This window comes from Gymnogyps californianus, chromosome 1, assembly GCF_018139145.2.
Source record: "Gymnogyps californianus isolate 813 chromosome 1, ASM1813914v2, whole genome shotgun sequence".
NCBI lineage: Eukaryota > Metazoa > Chordata > Aves > Accipitriformes > Cathartidae > Gymnogyps > Gymnogyps californianus.
Genome location: NC_059471.1, coordinates 44,949,327 through 44,962,750, shown reverse-complemented (window position 1 = coordinate 44,962,750; position 13,424 = coordinate 44,949,327). Strand labels below are relative to the sequence as shown.

Below are 13,424 nucleotides of genomic sequence, written 5' to 3'. Positions count from 1 at the left end.
GTACTATAATCTAGAGATAGAGAGAATGCATTTAGAGCTGCTTAGGTACCATAAAAAGATTGCTTGTTAGATCTGTATGTGGAATAATTGCTTTGGGTCAAGTGAGATTTGAAGTTGCTTGGCAAATGTTTTTTATTGAGGTTGGTTTTCTGTCCTACAGCACATAACAGCGTGTGTGTGCCTGTAGAGAAGCTCTACTGCAGCGCAGTGCCATGGAGGTACTTAGCTGAGGAGCTGAGAGCTGTGCTTTGTCTTACTACCAGGTTATCGATGGGCATTTCCTTCCTTGCTCTGCCTATTGAAAATTACTTGAAAAAACATTTTTAAAGAGTAGTTATTAATGATGCACTGTCAAAAAGGAAAGATATATCAAATGAGTTTCTCCAGGGATCTATCTTTGGCCTAGCATTATTCAAAAATTCTATTAACCTCTTTGATGATGGAAATAAGGAATAAAACTATAAAAATAGCAGATGGCACTAGTCTAGAATAAATTTAGACCAACCGGCTTTGAAAGAGTTGGTCTAGAGCATAAAATTATTTTGCGAAGTCAGGAAAATGGTTCTTAATTAGTATGGAAAAATAAAAAAAATTAAAATTATAACAATGGGGAAGGCTATCTAATGTGCTAATTCAGAATAATGAATTGCTGTAGCCATTGCTGCCTGTAACAGGGCAACCATTCAAGTATGGGTCTTTGTACTGACCTGTAAGTTCATTATCAGTAACCATGCAGAATGCAAAAAGTCAAACATTGAACTGAAGGACTGTGTTTAGTGTAAGGCACCACCTTCTGAAAAGCGGTGTGGTCAAAACTGCAAAGATCGCTGCAAAGAGCAACCAAGAGTGTTAAGGCTTGTTCTTTTAAAGCTGAGTTATGACAGAAAGAAGAAGCAAGGTCTGCCTACTCTAGAAGAAGGTAGACAAGTACGGGGAAATTACAGTCTTCAAGTATGCAGAAAGTTGTTTGAAAAATGACGGTGACCGGTTTCTCTTCGTGTCCGTTGGAGATGACAAAAGAGAGTAACGCTGTAGCTTAAAGTTAGATGTTGGGAAGAAATGTCCTGTCAATATAATAGCGGTTACCTGTGGAGATATTAAAATTTCTGTCACTGATGACTTTGCGTAGTGCAAAGAAACAGGGTGATTTTGTACAGTTAATCCTGCCACCTTCTAAGAAATGGGAGTAGAACTTTTTTTTAATATTCTGTTTAAACTGAACATGTCTGTGCTTTCTAGCATGATTTCTCCTTTTAAATTATGAGCTGACACAAGAAAAGGAAACAAATCCTGTGGCTTTCATGACCAAGTTGTGTGATGTGCCTTAGCAATTGAGTGTGCAAGTCATCTTTAGCCACATATGTAACCATGTCCCTTTGTCCTTCCTCAACAGTCTCCAAACGTCCACAACTACCCAGATATGGAAGCTGTACCCTTGTTACTAAACAACATGAAGGCAGACCCCGCGGAGGATTCATTATCTACAGACCATTTCCAAACACAGACTGAACCAGTGGACTTGTCAATAAACAAAGCCAGGTCATCCCCTACAGCAGCTTCATCTTCACCAGTTTCCATGACAGCATCAGCCTCCTCCCCTTCTTCTACTTCTACTTCTTCTTCTTCTAGTCGGCCAGCTTCATCACCCACAGTAATAACATCGGTATCCTCAGCGGCATCTGTACCGTCAGTATTAACTCCAGGTCCTCTTGTGGCCTCTGCATCTGGTGTTGGAGGCCAGCAGTTTTTGCACATTATCCATCCAGTACCACCTTCAAGCCCCATGAACTTGCAGTCCAACAAAATGAGTCATGTGCACCGTATCCCTGTGGTGGTACAGTCGGTACCTGTTGTCTATACAGCTGTGAGATCACCTGGGAATATGAACAACACTATAGTAGTACCACTGTTGGAGGATGGGAGAAGCCACGTCAAAGGTAAGGTGGAACCAGTTTTGTGCATCTGTGGCATCTCTAAAACTGCTCTTGTATGAGGAAAATGTAACAACGTTATAAAGCTATTAGTTTCCAAACTTATTGTGTCATTTGCTGAAAAGACCTATAACTTACACTATCAGGAGGAACCTTTAAAAGTCTTATCCCAGATGCTCTTTAAAATAAATAAATGTTTTTATAAAGATTGAGGTCAGCAGTGGTGTTAATGCTCGGACAACTCGTGGCAAGTTTTGTCCTGAGAGGAATAAATTCTCCCCAGAAGCTGAAGAAGTAGGACAACAGAAAAGTGACAATATATAAAAAACCATAGATGAACATGGAAAACTCACGAGGTGATACAGATTTGGCAAGAGAAGGAATGTCAGAGAGATTGTTTCCATGCAAAGAGAAAGCAATCGTTGGGCTGTAGGAACGTGCAAGGGAAAGGCTTTTGGACCAACGAGTGGTAGCAGATGCAGAGAAGTAGGTTTTATTAAGCTCAAGGAGTGGCAGTGCAATACTTTGAATTTGGTTTCTTCTTCCAGATTAAACAGCAGAAGGGAAGGAAGCCACACGGAGTGTATATGTTGGGAATGAGTTTTGCAGACACAGGACCTGAGAGACACATGGAGGTGTGAAGGGAGGAAGAAAGCATATGCCAGAAGGACAGATACACTCGTGGAGAGGTGTCCAAAGAACACAGAAAGGGGAGCTGGAGAGCAAGAAAAAATGAGAACATAACAGTTACTAAGGGAGCAAAAACTTGTTAGAGATGGTGACATGATGGGTGGAGGAAGAAAAGAGAAAACAGATGTGCCCAGATACTTTGAAAAGCGTAGCTTTATAAAGAAGGCATTAGTGACAGAGAAGGGAACATGAGGAAAGGAATGGGAGAGACTCATTTCAAGGTTCATCGCGTGTTAGTGAATAAAATATGGCTAATTCTTCCCTGAAAGGAGGTATTGCTTGAGGCGGAAAGGGAGGGTACTGACAGATAACCTTACTTTAAGGCTTACGAGACTACAGGGCATTTAGTAATACATCTTATAGCATCTCTTGTGTACCTAATTGCATACTGAACTGGTCTCTATGACTGAAAGACCTTTTTTCTTCAACTCTCATGTCTGTTTTTGATATACTGGCAACTGTGTATTATTGTACAGGACTACAGTGATGGGTCATTCTGATGTTTAGTAGTATCCTATTGTCTTTGGTTCTCCTCCCATTGCCTCAGTATGCGAGTGTGGACTATGCCCTCTCAACAGGCTTGGATATAGGAAACGAGCTCACAGCTGATCTGGGTTTTGTTTTAAGCCTCAAAATGGTGGTTTAAGAAGTTCTATTGCACTTCATACAGTGACGTAATTTTAGGACTTTGTGCCGTTATGTCAAGAAATGATGAATGAAAGCAGAACTTTTCACCATGTTGTCTGGGAAAAAAAGAAAAAGGAAAGTTTTAGTCTGTATTTTGATTTTGGAGCTTTGAGCCGCACCTGACCTTGAGCTCATGCAGAATTTTTCCCGTTTGTTTTCTTTTCGAAGGTGCTAGTTGGCTCTGGTAGTAGTCTCCTCTATAGGAAGCACCTCCTGATCTTGTAAAACTGGAACTTCGCTACCCCAGTTTCGTCAACAAAATTCCAGAATTTAATGTGCCATAGGGATTTCAGCCCATGAGCTCCAGGCCTCCTGAGCTGCCCTGACAATACTGCCTTTGTGCTATTATTGGCAGAGATCATTAACCAGCCCTGCAGCACCTGTTAATGTACAGCTAAAGAAAAAGAAGGGATTAAGCGTTCTTTATTTTTTTTTTTCTCATCAGTTGTACCCATTTTGCTATCACTAATTCTTTTGATGTAAATATTCAGGTGAAGTTGAATAAATACAATAGAAGAATAATGGGAAACGGCCCACTCTAGGTAGTCATCTTCTGTCAGGTTTTGCTGGAGTGTGTTTTTCTTTCTTTAATGTAAAACAATATGAATAATAAAATGCAATGATATTACACAAATTAACCAATTAAATAAATTTCATATGTGCGCAAACTAACTTCCCTTCAGTGGTCAACTCTCGTGCTGAAAACAAGAAATAAATGTACACAGGTGCTAAGAGGACATTGTTGTCAAATTGAATTGGTTGCTAATCCTCTACCAGCTGAAGGAGAAATGCAGGTTCGGAATCATCTAGAATCACAACTTTCAACTTTTACATGAACTTTGATCATTTTCAGAAACAAAAAAATACGCATGCTGAAACAAAGTCGATCCACAGATAGCATCAGCAGCATTTGTCACATAATCTCTGTGTTGTTGCTGCTTTGGTGCTAAATTGGAGACCATGTTGATGATCCAGGGGTGTGGTTGGGAAGCACTTAAAAGTTACATTTTACATTAGCCTGTATCGTAAGTCCTTTTCACTCGAATGAGACTTAGGTGCTTTCCTGAACACAAATACTTTCAATGCTAAAATTAATGAAAATTACATCAGACTTAAGTTCAGACCTTTCCTGTTCTTCTAGATACAGGTACTTAGGGGGCAAATGCAAGTAACAGGATATAGAAAAAGGGTTTTTTCCTTGTTATTCCCAGTTTTATTTTCCTCTTGCTGAATTTTCCTTTTCCTTCCAGGTTTGACTAGAACTGTTTCATTTTTAATTTTATTGCAAAACCTTCTCAGGCCACCACCTAATCCTGCCTCCAGGTGTTTTGTTTGGGTGGCTTTCTGCTTCCCCTGATGCTTCCCAGTCCACCTTCCTCTCTCTCGGACAAAACTGTTCTGCCAGTGGCTGCTTTTCTAGGCAGTTCAAGCAAACACTTCTTTCTTCATGTTTTGTTTGAATTCTCTCTTCCCTCCAGCACAAGAAATCACTACCTCCTCTTCTGTTTCCCCATCTTTTTCTATTTTTCCATTTTTTCTGGTACTTCCCATCTTGCTGACTGTTCTTTGAGTGCCAGTTTCAGCAGCTCTGCTTCATCTCTCCCTCCTTATCTGTTAATATTTCTAAACCGTACTGTCATCTCCTCCTCTGCTGCTGTGCATCCTTCTTCGTGGCGTCATTCATCCTGGCGTTCTCCGTCGCACCTTTCTTCAGGAGAGTCTCAGATCTCCTTTTCTGCCTGCCAGTGTGCTGCTCGTTTCTGCTCTCTGTCCTGCCTCCTCTCTCCTGTTTTTTTACTTGCAAGTTAAATCAATTTACTTCCCGTTAAATCAAACCCTTTCTGCAGCATTGAAAACCAGATGGGTTTGCAGAGAATTAGCTCTTGTATATATGAGCTGCCGGCAGCATCCTGTCAGGTCCTGTGCCACATGCTACACCCCAAGGGGGGGCAATGGGAGCCAGGGGTATCATGCTACAAAAGCACCCTTCTGTCAGATTGATGCTTTTTGCAGGGTAAAAACCTCTCAGTTCACCTAGTATAAATCATAATCAGGATTGAAGCATTTTTAGGAATTTATTAACAACACATAATTAGAAGGTAATCAGTGGATGATATGTTCAGTATCAGTAATACAACACTAGCCATTTACAAAATCTTACTAAATTCCTACAAATTTCTAACACTGTTCGGCAGTCCCACAGCACTCACATACGTGCACATACACACACAGTTACATTCAGACTCCCCTGCCGACCGTGGACCTTCCCCTCCTGAGATCCCCTTGATGCACCTGCTGGGGAGGAGGCACCCCAGGGAGACCCCCAAAATGGGGGTCTCTGTGTGCTGCCCCTGCGCTGCCAGCCCAGCTGTGCAAGTTGCCCCCTACAACCTAATTCTCATGTTATTTCATATGCACAAAGTGTAGTAATGTGTTAGGGCTGTCGGGGCACGGAGGGATGGAAGCCAGGCACAAATCCCTGTAGGCACCACGGGTCCAGGCTGCACCCTCTGCCACCCCCTGCACCGTGGCAGAGACGAAGCTCACTTCCTTCAGCAGTCACCACTATTGTCTTGTCATCCAAAGCCTTAAAAAGCGCTTGGAGATTTTTTTCTGCATGGAGTAGTTGGTGACCACTAGACATTATTATACATTAATGTATTCCAGAGCGTTAAAATCCCGTGAAAAACTCTTTCCTCCCCCTTTTTTCTCCCTGTTCAGCAATGGTGAGGATTGCTAAAAGGTGTAATTAGAGGCACAGCAGGTAGCAGCACCTATAGGTAAGGTTGCCTGATGGTTTCCTTAAAACCCTGTCTTCAGTTGCTCCAAGTCTGTCTATACGTTAACCATTTAGGCTAACATTTTCCATGCCGCATGTCTGCCTCAGGCTGTTTCTTTTTTCTTTTTTTCTTTTTGAGGAAAGTTTCAAGAAGAAACTATTCCATGCTTTCTGAGACTGAGTGTAGAGAAAAAAAAATGTGGCATTTTCCATGTCGAAAAATTTATTCCAGCTTTTTTTGGTGAAAAACTCTAGAACCTCTGTGGTTTGGACCTCAAGTTTGGTTTGGACCATTGTCCTTTTTTTTGTCTTTATAAGCATTTGCGGAAACCAAGCCAGGCTGGGAGATCTGAAAAAAATATGAGTCCTCTTAAAGGGTAAAGCAAAAAAAATTGTGGCTGGGAAAAGGCAAGGAGGAGGATGGAAGGGGCTGGGCAGTGGGGAGAGGGGCAGGATGGAAGGGAGGCGGGGAGAAAAGGAGAGGTGGTGAGATGGCTATGGATGTGTGAACATGTTCAGGAGGAAAAGTGGGAAAGCACTGGCGATAGAAGAAGGGTGAAGAAGCAAAAGGAGGGTAGAAAAGAGATCTGGGCAGAGTGAAGGGGAACAACGAGAGGCTTGGACAGACAGGAGTGAAAGGGCCCGCCATGGCAGCAACATGTTCCCCTACAAACTCTGGTCCCATTAGCCTGAGTCTTTCCACTGCTTTGCTTTCAGAAGATATCCGTGAATACTACTGGCAAATCGTGTCCCTCTAGCAGCAGGTTTTGCCAAAGATGAAAAATTGTGTTCTGTAGTTCAGAAGAGTTACTCCATTCATTGAAAGGCCTTTTAGAAGCTCCCTCCTGATGATGGTGCACCCAGGATGTGTGTGACTTTGATATTGCTGGGTTTTTGGGTTCTCACTCTTACAGATTTTAAAGTTTTCAGAAGACACAACCACTTGCAAAATCCAGCAGTCAGAACATTATAAATTTAAATTTGCCAACTGAACTTCATCCGCTTCCCGTGTACGTAAACATCTGTAACAATATTGGTGCGTACTATTTTTATGTTACTATGTCTGTGTATAGGCCTAGAAGAAATACACAGATTGTGTTTTTTCACAGTTTACACATGCCATATTCCTCACTGTGGATACATTAATAAGTAGTAAATGCAGTACCTTTTGCTACAGATTTTTCTGTGACTTAAAACAGGTAATACCACTAGATTACATGATCCACTGCCCTTGTTTTTTTTTTTTTTTAAGTACAGCCTGTTATTTCTGCCTATTGTAAAGTTTATTCCACAAAAGTAAACGCAATTTTTAGTACAAAGTTAGAAATTTAGAGAACCATTCCATATGTTTAAAGGTCAGATTATATGGTCTGTTTGTATAAATTATGCTATGGAAGAGACTTTTAATTAAAACCAGTAGTGTTGCCTTTTTTATTTCATGTGAAGCAATTATCCTTTCTACATTTTAGTAGATGGTTATCTTGGATTTGAGTTGCATTGAGGCAGAGAGTTTCTACTTTAGCTGTAATTTTTTTGCTGTTACACACAAAAATCTTTTGCAGCTGTAAGTATTTCGACCTGTCCACCTCCACCCTTCTGTCCCCTAATATGTTGAATCTGTCTCCCCCTGTTTGCTTGGTTCGTTTGGAAGAAATATTAGTGGTTCTTGGAAAGGAGAAGCAGGTTGGCAATGGCTAGCCAGGAAGAGAAGCAGGCAGAGGAGAGGCTTGCGTTCAGGGTGGGACCTGTGTTACTGGAGATGGTGCATATATTTAAGAACTAGAGTAAATAGTAATTCTTGCCAGGAGGGAGAGTTAAAACACAGGTTACAAGATAGGCTGTGGTATTTGAAATTGAGAAGGAGGTTGCTTGAAGACAAAGTAGCTTGGGTTAACTATGGGGAGTCCCATAAACAGTCTTCTACTTAAATCTCCAGAAAAATCATATTTCTGGTGACTCACTAGTGACATGCTTAGGTTTTTCCACTGTAAATGCACATGCTCTTCTAAGATTTATCAACAGTGGATTTAACAACATGTATGTTTTTAACTAGGAGCAGGTTTGGAAAAGGGAATGAGGTAGATGTGTATTCCAACTTTATTTGTGAAGCCCAGCATGAGGAGGATGAGGAAGTCCATTTTGACATATCCTGAGTCCCTGTACCTTTTGGAAGCTGTTAATTCCTTGTCTTCCACGCCAAGAATGCCTGTGGTCCTTCAGCTCTGTACTCTCACCAGGGCTGAGCTTTGATCTAGTTGCTTTTATCCCACAAATTTGGATCCAGCGGAAACACATGCATAAAACTTCTCATTTATTTTATCCCTGCCTTGGGTTTTATTGTGCCTTGGACCAACCTGCTGGAAACTTTCTGGTGTCTAAAATATCTCTAGAGTGTTGCAGTGTATAGGTTGCAGTCTGCTACCATTTTGTAGTGGCTTTGCAATATTTTATTTAAAATTAAATATATTCTGTCCTTATTGTTTTCCCGGTTTACTTTTGATGATAGAGTTTTTGTATATTGGATGCTCAGTGAGATATAAATCTCAGTAGTCTCAGTAGTTTGTTTTTTGTGTAGATGAGGTCTCGTGGCATTCAAATAGCTTAGAAAGAGAGAAGTCTTTTGCTTAAAAAACTGGTGTTGTATGTTTATGTATACAACCCAATGACAGAGATGCTTAAATATGTGCATATATTACATCCATGCAATCACTCTCGCCTCTGTATTTCTCCACACAGCTATTCTTTTACAGGTTTATGGCAAATTATTTGACTGGTGAAATGATTTTAAATATTGCCTTAGATTGAATCATAGCAATTAATATTCTCTGGTAGATTAGTTACGCTGTGCCTTCAGTGCCAATTCCCATTCTCTGTGAACCATAGCTATGCTGGGTGCAGTTAACTGCTGTAGCCATATAGTCCCATAAAATCTCAATAAAATCTGAAAACTGTGGAGTATGGGTAATCTTGCTATAAATTGTAATAAAAATTACCCCTGTAGACTCTATATTCTGACCATTACGTTCATGGATACTGCTGCTTTGTACATAAAGTTTTATGAAATAAATCGACCAGTTCTGCTGCCCCTACCAGACACCAAGCTGTTTTGATTGAAAATCTGATAGGTGCGCTTAGAGCATTTTCCAATGCATAAAGCGCTTACAGTGAACTTTAAATAGGAAGAAAAATGCTGTATATGTGCTTCATATAGTATGGACCAGCTTAGGAGGAGAAAATCATGAATACCATAATTCCCGTGCATTTGTTAGGTCCATAAAGCCAGGATTCGGTTTCCTAAAACACGTTAAGTAAACCTGAGTATAACACTTAATCTCTGAGGGCATAATTTCAAATAGCTCATGTACATCTGCATCTGGAAGTGTTGCTTCCACTGTTAAAAACACACAGCGGTGTCTGTGATGTTCTCCTTTGATGTTCTCCTGCTGGGGAAATCCATGCTGGGCTCCTGTTCTCTAAAAAAACTGCCAGGAAGGGGGATGTTCAGTTGCTTCAGACATCAAGCTATGATGTGAGGCTGGGCTTGCACAGTTGTAGAACCTATTTTCCAAGAGTAACCGAGAAGGATGGAGATGAGTCGGTCCCTCTACTTGGCATTTGATCCACTCAGACACATTTTTTTATCAGAGGTATTTGAAACAGTGGCAGTTTAAGAAAGAGCAAAAGAAGTCACTGTTGGCCAGCAGTTTCCTTCTTGCAATATTTCAGGTACTGAACTATGCCGTATGCCAAATGAAGAGACCAAAGTTATGGTTTAGACACTACAGTATTCATAACTGTTGGCAGATTATTGGTTTTAACAATGATTACTGTGTCCCCCTGTGCATTACTTCTCTTCCAAATTTGCCCACTAGGGCCCTGAGGCCAAAGATCATTTTCTTCAGCGTTGCTGCTGGAGACCAAGGCACCTCTTTGGCGTTAAGTGAACGGTGGCAGGCAGGGAGAGAGTGGGAGCAATTGAGGCCACGCAGTGCTGTTGCCATTGTCCCATCTTCAGACGCTTACTGAGATCCCCCAGACACTTTTGCTCCTACAAACCAAGGCATGACAGAGTCACGTGGCAAAGGCTACTCCTTTTCCCAGCAAGGAACGGGTCCGCAGCGGCTCAAGAGGGCACCGAGCCACTTTCCTCTGCCAGGGCTGGTGCCCCAGCACCCAGCAAGAGGAGGGCTCACACCGCTGAATTGCCCGTGCAGTCCACGGAGGCAGGTGAGCTCAGCACCCCTGGAGGCACCCGTCTCCCTCCGCTGGCTGTATGGGAGGATTGGGGTGGTTGTATTTGCAATGCAGGTGCCTGAAGACAGGAGGTAAGAGGCTCTTCCCTCCCCTTCCAGTGTCACCCAGCTCCTGAGGTCCAGGGCTCTGAGAGAGTATGGGGGCTGATGGAAACGTACTGTTAGGTGCTGTTGAGTCATGGGGTCATTGCGAGTGGCAGACTATTATTATTATTAGGTTCAAACTACTTCTTTCGCAGTGTTTCTGACTCTGGCAGATTAATAGTGTATTGTGCTTAAGCATGAGTGCCATATAATTTTCTTAACTGTATTTTCCGATACCATCCTTCTAGGAGTTTGGCAGCAAATGTTGCTTTGTTACTTCAGTCCTTCATGCTCTGCAGACACATGGACACACATGTGTGTAAAACAGCAGTACTAATGAGATTCTTGTAGATGTTAATTTTGGGGTGTGGGGTACTATTTTATTTTCCATTCCTAATGGAGGTAAGTGCAAAGCAACCATTGCTTACAGCTAGAGATAATCTTCTTTTACCTGCTGTATGCCAGCACGCACTGGACGCAACTGGAGAGGAGTTTCTAAGAAAGATATTTGGCAACAGCAAACATGACTCGTTCTGGTTTGTTTGAGGTACCTCATGTTTCTGCATAATTTAAACTTACATTGCAATAAAAAGCTGTGGCTATGTTTGCGAGAGCAAACTTGTCACCTGGGCATGGATCAGAACTAGCAAGGCCAGAGGGCCCTCCCCACCATCCAGGCTGATGTCTCACCTAGCACAGGTCTTGGCGTTACTCTCCCCGCTGCAGACCTGTGTAACCCTGCTCGTGGCTAGCAAGTCTAGTGGGTGGATGTCAGGGCCACTTGGAAATCCCATCATGAGCAATCATTTTGATTAGTGGGTTGAATATTAAGCATCCTTCAGAGAAAGCAGGGTGGGGAGTTTAATATGTGAAACAAAAGCAAACGGACTCTGAATTTGGAAATCCTTTCAAAAAGCAGAGATAGATTTTTAATTATTTTAGGAGAGCAACTAAGCGTCATTCAGTTTTTATTATGTTGTGGTGTATCAGCAGGCCTACATGTATGTATGTTTACAAAGTTATTAGCAGAGAAGTTAATTTAATGTAGAAAACTGAGGTATTAAGATAAAATGAGCCGGAGGCTTCAGTATTTCACGATTCTGAAATTTTCTCTCTCTGTGTTCACACCAGCAAGGATCATCTCATAATGAGTCATTTCAGCATTAGTTAATACTATGTGGCTTAGCTATAAAGAAAGGCAAAACTCCTGATGGTTACTTAGTTTTCTCCTGCTCTTAAATATTTAATTAATCTTCAAGGTTCAGATTTGCCTTTAAATCAAAGATAGGGTGTAGATGTGAAATTACTTCTAGTGAGTCTTCGTGAGCCTACTGATGGGATGAGTTTTCATCCCTTTCACTCACAGGAAATTTGGATAAAAAAAATCAGGTTGTGGTAAGTGGTGATAACAGTATGTTAGTGTATGGCCCTTTTCACCCCTGAGAGGGCCCAGATTCAGACCACCTACTACAGGCATCCAGCTGCAGGATTTTTGATGGCACTTGGCCTTGCCCGGCCAGGTCAGAGCACTTGAGTAAATAATTGCTGGAAAGAAGCAAAGCGATTAGGACATATTTGGGTGGAGCCCGAATATGACAGACAGGATTGCATTTACCCAACAGCCTAGTAACACCAGCACTTGTGTAAGAAGTGAGGGGCGACATGCTGGGCTCTTCTCAGCCTGGAGACATGTAAATCTGCAGTCCCCCCTCCCCAAGAGATACCCCAATGCAGACAGGAGCACGAGTTTAGAGAGCGGAGAAGGAGAAAAATACCCTGATGGCGTGGCCCTGTGCTCAGGTTATTCCTCTGGGAAGGTGGAGGCTGTGTCCTGTCCTGAGGGGTTCATCTGCCTTTAGCAGGTAGCAGGCTGGATTCTTCCTGGAGATTTTGCTTCCATGACATGGCTAATCCTGTACGATGTCAAAAATGACGTAGCCATGTGCCAGAAAGCACAAATTCAATCAGTGCTCATTAGAAAGTTGCTGTGCAAGTTTAAATCTGTTCCAGCATTATAGAAGGGGCAATTTTGTCCTGAGAAACGGGATCAGGTATTGTCTGGTCCCCACAGCCAGCATAAATTTGAAAGCCAAGAAACTGTTTAGTTCAATAGAAATAGAAGCAAGCTTATATCTGATCCAGATCAGATTTTTTCTTTCTGGCAACCAACAGTCGGCAGATACAATATTAATAATAGTAGACCAAATTCTGGAGTATTTACAGGCTGGTATGCATCTTACATGAGACCCATTTGCACATCTTGCCTTAAAACAAGTACAGAGAGCAAATTTGCTCGTACCGCCCAAAGGGAAACTCCTTTTTGGTAGTTTGGCAAAGTGGGCATTGAGAAGTGATTGCATATATGTACATGCACCAAGAGCAATTCTCTGTACTTCCTTTAGCAAAAAGGATCATTGTTTCTTGAGGCTAACAAGGATGGAAAGCGATGTGGCTGCTTGCAGCCGTCAACACTTGCAGACGTTCTTAAATTACTCCCCTGGCTCGCCAGTCTTTTCAGCATGGAGTGCTAACAGCTTGCTTCTGTGGCTCCTGTGCACTCTTTCAATGACACCTTTGTCCCACGAAAGCAGTCTCTGACTTGTTTCTTTTTGCTTCTCTCGCCTTAGCCTCATTCACACTTCACAAAACCACTGGATAGCTCTGTTGGACCAGTCTTGCCTTTCAAGAGGAGTAGCAAGGGCAAGAAAACCAGCTCATTTTTAAGGCCTGAGCTTTATTGATTAAATGTGTCTGCCTGTGATAGGGAGGACTTGATTCAGTGACCCAGCTGGGTCCCTTCTGGACCCATGGTCTTAAGTTCAAGGAAAAGCTTGGTCGTCAGAGCAAGGTACAGCACAAAGTGAGGTTAAAATGCACTGGCAGGTTTTGTGGGATCTCCTCCGCCTTGCTTGCCAATTGCATTCCATTACTCACTTGTCCTCCACCTTTTTCATTTCATTTGCTGAATTATCTCTTGCCTGCATCTCTTCATTCTTTCCA

The 13,424-nt window shown here is 42.1% G+C and overlaps 1 protein-coding gene across 2 annotated transcripts in view; it reads left to right on the top strand.

The window, feature by feature from the left end:
- Positions 1-13,424, top strand: part of KLF12 (KLF transcription factor 12) — a 250,695-nt gene that overhangs the window by 156,977 nt on the left and 80,294 nt on the right. For both annotated transcript variants that reach the window (XM_050904124.1, XM_050904115.1), the window contains exon 4: positions 1,394-1,937. In XM_050904124.1, the coding sequence (XP_050760081.1) occupies positions 1,394-1,937 (544 nt within the window). The remainder of the gene's footprint in view (positions 1-1,393; positions 1,938-13,424) is intronic.